Below are 10,000 nucleotides of genomic sequence, written 5' to 3' on the forward strand. Positions count from 1 at the left end.
AGACAAACTTGTGGGACTGTTTGGGAAATTTGTCAGTAACTGCTGCCAAAAACGCCATAGCGTGCAGGAGTGATTCAATCTATTGTTCAATATTTATCTATTTTGTTTTGTTTTTATGTGCGTGGTTTCATGTAACTTTGCATGCGTGTCTTATAAACCTTGTTCAGGTTTAATTGACATTAAAATTGATTCTGATTCTGATTCTGATTCAAACACTCATACACACACACACCAAAAAAAAACAACACTCAAACACTTTGCATTCTGTTGTTTCAGCTTTGCTCAACACATGTCCGAGACCAACAACAACAAGACCACCCAGAACAACCGCAACTCGTCATTACTCAACAAACATCTCAAGTGAGAGAGAAGCGTGGCTCAGCTCAGGTGTTTGGCATCAACACCAGCCAGTCGCAGAAAAAAAAAAAAGGAAAGCGGAACAAACAATTCAATGACGTCAGTAATACCGCTTTTTTTTCCCTCTCTCTGTTTTTTTTTCTCTCTCCCTCTCTGTGAATGTGTCGCAAAAAAAGACATTGTTCAGGGGTTCTTTCATGATGCAAAACTGAACCAGCGCGAGTGATAACGTCGACGTCGGCAGCCTGCAAGTTTGTGAGTTCTGGCAGCGCTTGAACACTACGGTCGATATTGGCGAGAAAACCTGTGTGGTGGAGTTTTGGCGTGTGTGAAGTCACTTTCTTCTGAATGCATTCCTATGCTGGTGATCTGAAAGTACTCTTGGGGATGGAGGTACTGTGCAGAGGTCTGCTCCTGTGTGGGGACAGATAGAGAGATGCTGACTATCTTCAGTGAACCAAGTGTGTGTGAAGGTGCCACTGAAATGCTGGCACTCTGAAGGCGACAGTGAAGTGTTGGTTCTGTGAATATGCCAGTGAAATGCTGGTTCTGTGAATGTGTCGGTGAAATGCCAGTTTTGTAAAGACGCCAGTTAAACGCTGCTTCTGTGAAGATGGCTAGCCAAAAAATGCAGGTTCTGTAAAGATGGCTAGCCAAAAAATGCAGGCTCTGTGAAGATGGCTAGCCAGATGCTGGTTTTATGAAGGTGCCAGTGAAATGCTGCTTCTGTGAAGATGCAAGGGAAATGCTGGTCCCAACTCTTTGATGCGCCATCGTGGAGATGGGTGGGGAACAAGATGACTCACTCCTTGTGCTGGAAACTCAAGATGCCACTCTTCTTCACGGACTGCTACCATGGTGGGAAAGTAAACAAGCCTGTGGATGCATTTGTGGCAAAGAGGAGATGCCGTGCATGACGTAAACGCAACAGATGATGATCCGAAAATTCTTTGGACATGACCAGTTTAAACTTGTCCTTTTTTTTTTTTTTTTGAATGCTGGCCAGTGGAATTGATCTGCTCTGTTGTAGTAGTTTCAAAGGTTCATGCTTTTTAGATGTGTTCATGTTTGTAGAAGTTCTTCTTTTTTTTCAATTCAAAGAAAAAAGAATTGAAAGTTTTATCTTTGACGCAAGGGGCATTGAATGGAGACAAAGAAAGGTTCATTTTTAGGTGAGAAATACCCCCAAAACACACTGAAAAAAGAAGTCAAATTGTGAAATGAGAGAAACATATCATCATAACAACAAAAGATTTAAAATGCTCTAATTTTAGGAACATCAACTTAATTTTTGTGTGTGTTAATTCTAAAAGATGGTGGTACAAATGTCTGTAGCCTCCACTGTACTTTTGAAAAGTGATCAGTGAGTAATATTCATGTTTGGATGGAATACATTTCTTTCTCTTTTTCTCTCTCTCTTGTTCTCTTTTTTTGACTGATGTGTAGGAGGGACCAGAAAGTCTCCACAACATCCACTGACTCCTCTCTGCTGTTGGTTGTTCTGTCGTTTCTGGACACAAAAGGAAGAGGGTAAGATGGAGTGTATTAGAAATAAAGCGACCACATGATAGAAAAAAATCACTTTCTAAGTGTGGCAACCGGGAAGTCAAGTCAAGACATGTGAATGCTTTCAATTTGCGTTTCACATCAAGGCACAGAAATCATATGCTGACCTTCACAATGGCCTGCTAGGCATGGTGTAGGTAGCTCTGTATTCAGCTCTGTTTTTTTCTGAGAAAAATTGAACAGTACTATACTTTGCATGTCACAAGATTGTTCAGACAGTCACTGCGGAATAATTGGAACAGTGTTTTGTAGTGAGATTGAATTTCACTGACAGTCCCTTGAGAAAAAAAAAAAGGAAAAAAAGGGACAGTGTTTTATATACATCAAGATTCTACTGACAGCAGGTTTTTGTAATGTAGTGAATTTGTCAATCAGCTGATTGTGCCAAGGGGTTTGTAAGCTCATCCATCAGTGCTCTAACAATGATCTGTGGCTCATTGAGGACTTGATTTGGCGGCCTGTGCTGTGAGATAAAAAGTGAAGCTGGATACAGTTTCCCTTGTCAAATCTTTGCAGAAATGAAACATGTGATGTCCTGTATCCAGAGATCTCATCAATCAGTGACCGGAATGATCTGTTGTTGGTAAGGCCTGTGCTCAGACAGCAGTTCAGCAAGAAAGCTCACACGTGGGGAAGAGGAGATACTGACCAGGTTATTGAACCGAGAAAACATTGTCAGCGTGTGGCCTTGGCCTTTGTCAAACAGCTTGACATCAAACTGAAAGAAGGAGAAGAAGAAAATGAAAAGAGGAAGTAAAAAAAAGAAAAGAAAAAGAAAGTAATATCAGCACAGTGCCAACTTTGGCAGAGTATGGTCATTATTTCCTGCTAGCCATCATCAGAATCTTTGTATACAGTCACTTGACAAAGGCCTTTGTTCCTTGCTGTATTGTGTGAAGTTGTTTCACAAAGGCCAGCTTAAGAAAAATTGTCCTCTTCATGGAAATCTTTCTGTTAAATTTTCTGGGTTTTTGTGGTTTTGCATGGATCAGTGTACAACACGTGTTGTGAAGACTGATAGCACACAAGAAGTAGGCTTCCCTTTCCACAGACACTAGATTTCCGTTTGTGTAACCACTGTAAGACTAGCTTATGCAAGCTAAATGTCATTAGCAGGCTCACCAAATCAATGAGTGAAGATGTTCTTGGGTAGATCAGAATGTGAACAGCTATCCACTGTGTGCAGTTAATGAAGTGTCTAGTCTGTGGGTAGTGGTAGAGAAAGCTGGCCAGTGCCGGATCCAAACAGTTTTAGAGAGTTGCATTAAAGTACTTTTTTCTTTTCAGCTGAAGTAGTAGACCTGTATGAATGAATCGTGGTGTCTGAGTCACTAGCTGATGGCAGAAGTCTACCAATGTATCTGTTCTGTGAATAACGAAAACTTTGGTGAGAACTGGATCCAAACAGTTTTAGAGAGTTGCATAAATCTTTAAAGTACTTCTTTTTTTTTTTTCACCTGACGTAGTAGAGCTGTATGAATGAACCGTGGTGTGTGAGTCACTAGCTGATGGCAGAAGTCCACTGAGTTACCTGTTTTGTGAACAGTGAATCACCTGAGCTACATAACCCCGTGTGAAAATCAATTGCAGGTAGAAGTCATCAAGCAGGACTTCATTGTGTCTGATTTAACTGCACGGGCATTTTGCAGGATAGGTGAAGAGTTACTGATGATATGTGATCCTTCTCAGTTCTGCACCCCACTGCATCAAGCTGAATAGTTAGTCAGCAGATATTGTGTGCAAGTGATAAACTTTTCCTTTATGGACCAGAAAACACACGGCTTTGGCAGAGACATTGTTGGCATGTAACAGTTGCTGAACTCTGGGGATATCTGTGTTGATGAATGCTTCAGGGCCCATCAAGTGGAAACCTGTTCTCTCTCTCTCTCTCTCTCTCTCTCTCTCTCTATCTCTTCTCTCTCTCTCTCTCTGTCTGTCTGTCTCTCTCTCTCTCTCTCTCTCTCTCTCTCTCTCACTCATTCTCTCTCTCTCTCTGTCTCTCTCATTCTCTCACTCTCTCTGTCTCTCTCTTTCTCTCATTATCTCTCTCTCTCTCTCACTCTCATTCACTCTCTCTTTCTCTCTCTCTCTCATTCTCTCTCTCTCTCACTCTCATTCTCTCTCTCTCACTCTCTCTGTCTCTCTCTTTTTCTCATTATCTCTCTCTCTCACTCTCATTCACTCTCTCTCACTCTCTCTCTCATTCTCTCTCTCACTCTCTCTCTCTCTGTCTCACTCACTCACTCTCTCTCTCTCTCATTCTCTCTCTCACTCTCTCTGTCTCTCTCTTTCTCTCATTATCTCTCTCTCTCTCACTCTCATTCACTCTCTCTCACACACTCTCTCTCTCTCTCATTCTCTCTCTCACTCTCTCTCTCTCTCATTCTCTCTCTCACTCTCTCTGTCTCTCTCTTTCTCTCATTATCTCTCTCTCTCACTCTCATTCACTCTCTCTCACTCTCTCTCTCTCTCATTCTCTCTCTCACTCTCACTCACTCTTTCTCTCTCTCTCTCTCATTCTCTCTCTCTCTCACTCACTCTCTCACTCTCACTCTTTCTCTCTCTCTCTTCCCCTTCAGCTGGAGACCAGGTAGTAGCAGGTGGTGGGTCATCACTGTACTGTGTGGTCCTGTCCTCAAACATACAGTTCAAACTGTTCATGTCTGTACATGTTCAGCTTCCGTCAGGTGTCTGTGTCTGTGTCTGTGTGTGTATGATGTGATGTTCATCTGTCTCTTCTCATAACAGTTGCCATATGAGAAAGCTGGTAAGGTGTGTGTGTGTGTGTGTGTGTGTGTGTGTGTGCGTGTGTTCGCGCACACGCCCGCATATGTGCATATGTGCATTGGTTTGTGTGAAACAGAAAGAAAAAGAATTCTGAATGTTCAGAGATGTGACAAGCTTCAGAAAGTGTGTACAATGAAGAGTGTACAAGGTGTAGAAAAAGATGTTGAATCAGAACATGTTAGTTTTGATCATCAAAATGTATGTGTGTGTCTGTGAAGAAGAAAAAACAAACCTTCTCATGCTGGTTTTTTTTGTTTTTTTTGTTTTTTTTTTACAATGTTTGACAAATGATTATTGATTTTATACATATATGTGGTCAAAATAATGTTGAACATTATTTTAGATAGTTTTATACTGCTTTGCTTTAGGTTGTAGCCATGGTAGAGCTGAATGAATGAGGCTTTTGAATGGTGGTAGATGTACATGTGTTGTGTGAGAGCTGTGTTTTGATTGTACACCAAGCCTGTTGTTACCATTGTTGGTTTTTTCCTATGGTCACTGCGGTATTATTTTAAATGGCATTTTGTCGGCACGCTCTTGTCACGGCGATACGCTTGCTTTTTTCCTGTTTTTTTTATTCTACTCCATGCATTAATATATGTTATACATATAACTGTGATTGCTTAAACTTCAAGCATTTTATCCAAAAAAAAATTTTTTCCCCAAGACACCCCTCCTCCCATTTTGTCTGCGTGGTTCCCCGTTTGATGTCTGATTTGTGGAATATCCATTTCGTTAAGGAACGGGTAGTTCTCTTACAATAAAGAAATAAAACAGAAGAGAAAAGAAAAAAAAGCAACATTGTATGCATACTCTGCACAAAACTTGATTACATTCTGTGTTGGTTTTCTCCATTCCATAAACTATGAAGCATACACAAGAGTGTTGGCACCAACATCAGTGATATGTAAAACAGTTTGTATGAAGATCACTTGTCTTCTTCTGGTCCACAGGTTTCGTTTCTTTCTTTGTCTGGTTGTTTGGCTTTCTTGCCCCATTATCTGCTCCGTTTAAGTGGCATTACTCACATGCCCCCCACTCTTTCTGAGTCCCACACTCACAGCCACACCTGGCTTTGTCTGACACAGTCCTAGTGCTGACAGTCCACAAGGGAACTATCAGTGTTAGGTTACCAGCAGTCCAAACACACCTGGCTTTGTCTGACACAGTCCTAGTGCTGACAGTCCACAAGGGAACTATCAATGTTAGGTTACCAGCAGTCCAAACACACCTGGCTTTGTCTGACACAGTCCTAGTGTTGGCAGTCCACAAGGGAACTATCAATGTTAGGTTACCAGCAGTCCAAACACACCTGGCTTTGTCTGACACAGTCCTAGTGTTGGCAGTCCACAAGGGAACTATCAATGTTAGGTTACCAGCAGTCCAAACACACCTGGCTTTGTCTGACACAGTCCTAGTGTTGACAGTCCACAAGGGAACTATCAATGTTAGGTTACCAGCAGTCCAAACACACCTGGCTTTGTCTGACACAGTCCTAGTGTTGACAGTCCACAAGGGAACTATCAGTGTTAGGTTACCAGCAGTCCAAACACACCTGGCTTTGTCTGACACAGTCCTAGTGTTGGCAGTCCACAAGGGAACTATCAATGTTAGGTTACCAGCAGTCCAAACACACCTGGCTTTGTCTGACACAGTCCTAGTGTTGACAGTCCACAAGGGAACTATCAATGTTAGGTTACCAGCAGTCCAAACACACCTGGCTTTGTCTGACACAGTCCTAGTGTTGACAGTCCACAAGGGAACTATCAGTGTTAGGTTACCAGCAGTCCAAACACACCTGGCTTTGTCTGACACAGTCCTAGTGTTGGCAGTCCACAAGGGAACTATCAATGTTAGGTTACCAGCAGTCCAAACACACCTGGCTTTGTCTGACACAGTCCTAGTGTTGACAGTCCACAAGGGAACTATCAATGTTAGGTTACCAGCAGTCCAAACACACCTGGCTTTGTCTGACACAGTCCTAGTGTTGACAGTCCACAAGGGAACTATCAATGTTAGGTTACCAGCAGTCCAAACACACCTGGCTTTGTCTGACACAGTCCTAGTGTTGGCAGTCCACAAGGGAACTATCAATGTTAGGTTACCAGCAGTCCAAACACACCTGGCTTTGTCTGACAGTCCTAATGTTGACAGTCCACAAGGGAACTATCAGTGTTAGGTTACCAGCAGTCCAAACACAAGAGAAAACTGCACTGCAACTGAGTCACGTTGGTGGTATTCGGTACTGTCCACTTTTGAGATATCTTGGTTTCTGTGGCATAACTCTTCCTATGTTTTTTTGTTGTTTTTTTAAGTTCTAGTCAGTCCCAGTCTCTGCACAACAACCTCTTTGTTTTCAGATGTGCTGCTTTTTAGATAGATGTCTTGGACTCTGAAATTTTGTCTGCAGATAACAGCATTTTTGTTTCTCTAGTCCCCCCGAAAACGGAGTATGGCTGCCTACATGGTGGGGTATAAATGGTCATACATGTAAAAGCCCACTTGTGTACATATGAGTGATCGTGGGAGTTGCAGCCCATGAACACAGAAGAAGAAGAAGTAGTTTCCCTAGTAAAAAAAAAACATAACAAAAAACAGTTGAGGCTGACAGACAGACCATAATGTTTTACAAACTCACAGCTGATGGGTTGGAACCCATGTGTCCAGCACTTCAACCTCTCGAACTTTTTTAATGTGTCTTACACCAAGGCAAGAGTGTGTGATGAGTTTTCAGAAACCAGGTTCATACTAGCTGGGTAGACTGACATTATAAAGAAAAACCCAACAAAACGCTGGTTGGCTTGTCAGTGCAAGTGATGCTTGAAAACCCACATCCAGCGTAATCTCATCGGCTGACAGTGAACCCAGTTGTGCTCAGTCTGTTCAGCTTCTCTTACAAAACAAGTCCCCTGCCACCCACCGTTGGACTTTCAATCTGAGGGTCCTGGGTTCGAATCTCGGTAATGGCACCTGGTGGGTAAAGGGTGGAGATTTTTCCGATCTCCCAGGTCAAGATATATGCAGACCTGCTTGTGCCTGAAACCCTTTCATGTGAATGCGCAAGCAGAAGATCAAATATGCACGTAAAAGATCCAGTAATCCATGTCAGCGTTCGGTTGGTTATGGAAACAAGAACATACTCAGCATGCACACCCCCTGAAAACGGAGTATGGCTGCCTACAAGGCGGGGCAAAAACGGTCATGCACGTAAAAGCCCACTCATGTACATACTAGTGAACATGGGAGTAGCTGCCCACCATCGCAGAAGAAGAAGAAACAAAGGTTATTGAACTCTGACCATGAACACTCATCCCTCTTTCAGTATTCCCTGTGACCCCGGTACACTTGGTAATAAAGACGTTTTCTATTTTTACTAAGCACTTTGTTCTTGGTATTATTTAAATACTTAACTCTTCCAGCTACCAAACTTGAAAGAATCCTGAATAATTACTTCAAACAGGTAAATGAATGACAAATAAGACTGACAATCCGGCAACTTCCCAATACTGATTTTGTTGTTGTTGGTGGTGGTGGTGATGGTGGTGGTGAGCTTCATTGTCAGAATACCATACCCTCCATAGTCATGAACAGACAGTGAAGTTTTCTGGTATAATTATGTGTCTTGGGTGTGCCGTCTGCTTGGACTATTCCATCATGGCATAGGAAATGTGTCATGCTGTAATTGTGTCATAAGCCCTAAAGCTGACCCCTGCCAGTGACCCATTTGCTTGTCCTGCATGCTATGTAATTACCAACCATCCATTTAACATGTCTGTGGGTAACTGAATAGATATATATATATATACCTTGCCATCTTTCAGATGATTAGTGTTAACACTAACTCTTGATCTTTGTGCATTTTGTAAACTGATGTCCAGCAGATAACAAGCCTATCACCTCACGAAGGGTTAGTCAACTCCAAATCTGTTATCTATTTAATTAAACAGGCTGTCATCCCCCCCCCCCCACCCACCCCCGCTCCTACTCTTCCCCCTTCTCTCTGAAAATCTGAAAAAAACAACAACACGTTTTTCTTCTGTCCTCAAAACCTGGCTAGCTGGAGCATAACAAAGATTACTATGTTTGATCTGTGATCTGTTCAGTTAAACCGGGTGTCATTCCCCCCTGCCCCCCCCCCCCCCCCCCCCCCCCCTGCCCTCACCCTTCCCCCTTCCTTCTGAAAAAACAACACGTTTTTCTTCTGTCCTCAAAACCTGGCTAGCTGGAGCATAACATGGCTAGCTGGAGCATAACATGGCTAGCTGGAGCATAACATGGCTAGCTGGAGCATAACTTAAAGATGAATATGTTTAATCTGTGATCTGTTCAATGAAGCAGGCTGTCATTCCCCCGGGCCCCACCCCCCCCACTCCCCTCAGAAAAAAACAACAACCCAAAACCCCACAATGTTCTTCTATCCTCAAAACACAGCAAGCAGGAGCATAATAACTTTAAGATGTTTAATCTGTCCTGTCCCCATTTTGGAACCAACAAGTCTTTTTCCCAGCTGAGCTGTTGTGGTGTTGCTCCCATGTTTTGCTTCAGTGTTGATTATAATGCCTGACATCCTCTCTCCCCATCCTGACTGACAAGGTGTCAAACATTTCACAGGGAAATCAGGCTTCCAACAATCACCCTCAATCACTTGTCACACGTGGATAGGACATCACTTGACGATTCCCTAGTGCCCAGAGCCTTCACTGGGGACATATAGGTATAGGTTCCTGCCCGTCAAAATATGCCTGATATCAATTGAAACAAAAGGTTATTCAAATTATTTCTGTGATGTTGCGACTTGAGATTTGGATTGAAAAACAAAAAAAACAAACAAACAAACAAAAAACTGTTGTAAAGATGATATTGCTGCAAGTTAATTATATGTTGCTTGTGAGAGAGTTGAAAATTGAAATGCATATTTGGAAAGGTTAAACAAAAAAAGTAGATAGTTTGATCGTGGTGATAAATCGTTTGAGCAATGTACATATTTTCATTGGAAGTTTTTTTTGTGATGGTCATTGTTATCAGTTTGTACATAATAACTGGCTGGGAGACTGTACAGCAAAGTACACAATGTGATGGATGTGGTTAAAAGTGTGCTGCAGTACAACACTACTCAGCATTTTGTCGCTTTTAGAAATTTCTATTCCTATATTTAATTTATGAAGAAAAAAAAAACGTGTTGAAAAGGTGTATACATACAAGTGTTTTTATTCTTTTTCTTTTCTTTTTTTTACCTTTTTTTTTATTGACTATTGCGTCTTGAGTTTGTGATTATTGATATAGGATTGTC

General features: G+C 42.0%; 1 protein-coding gene across 4 annotated transcripts in view; it reads left to right on the plus strand.

The window, feature by feature from the left end:
* The window catches only part of LOC143289262 (uncharacterized), a 237,777-nt gene extending 233,929 nt beyond the window's left edge, over positions 1-3,848 (plus strand). For 3 of the 4 annotated variants that reach the window (XM_076598257.1, XM_076598255.1, XM_076598256.1), the window contains exon 13: positions 277-3,847. Coding sequence is in view for 3 of the 4 variants with exons in the window: in XM_076598255.1 (XP_076454370.1) it covers positions 277-364 (88 nt within the window). In the remaining variant the exon portion in view is untranslated. Of the gene's footprint in view, positions 1-276 lie in introns of all 4 variants that reach the window. The other variant, XM_076598258.1, reaches the window with a different exon arrangement.
* The last annotated feature ends 6,152 nt before the right edge of the window (positions 3,849-10,000 follow it).

Source organism: Babylonia areolata, chromosome 13 (genome assembly GCF_041734735.1).
Source record: "Babylonia areolata isolate BAREFJ2019XMU chromosome 13, ASM4173473v1, whole genome shotgun sequence".
In the NCBI taxonomy this organism is placed as follows: Eukaryota; Metazoa; Mollusca; class Gastropoda; order Neogastropoda; family Buccinidae; genus Babylonia; species Babylonia areolata.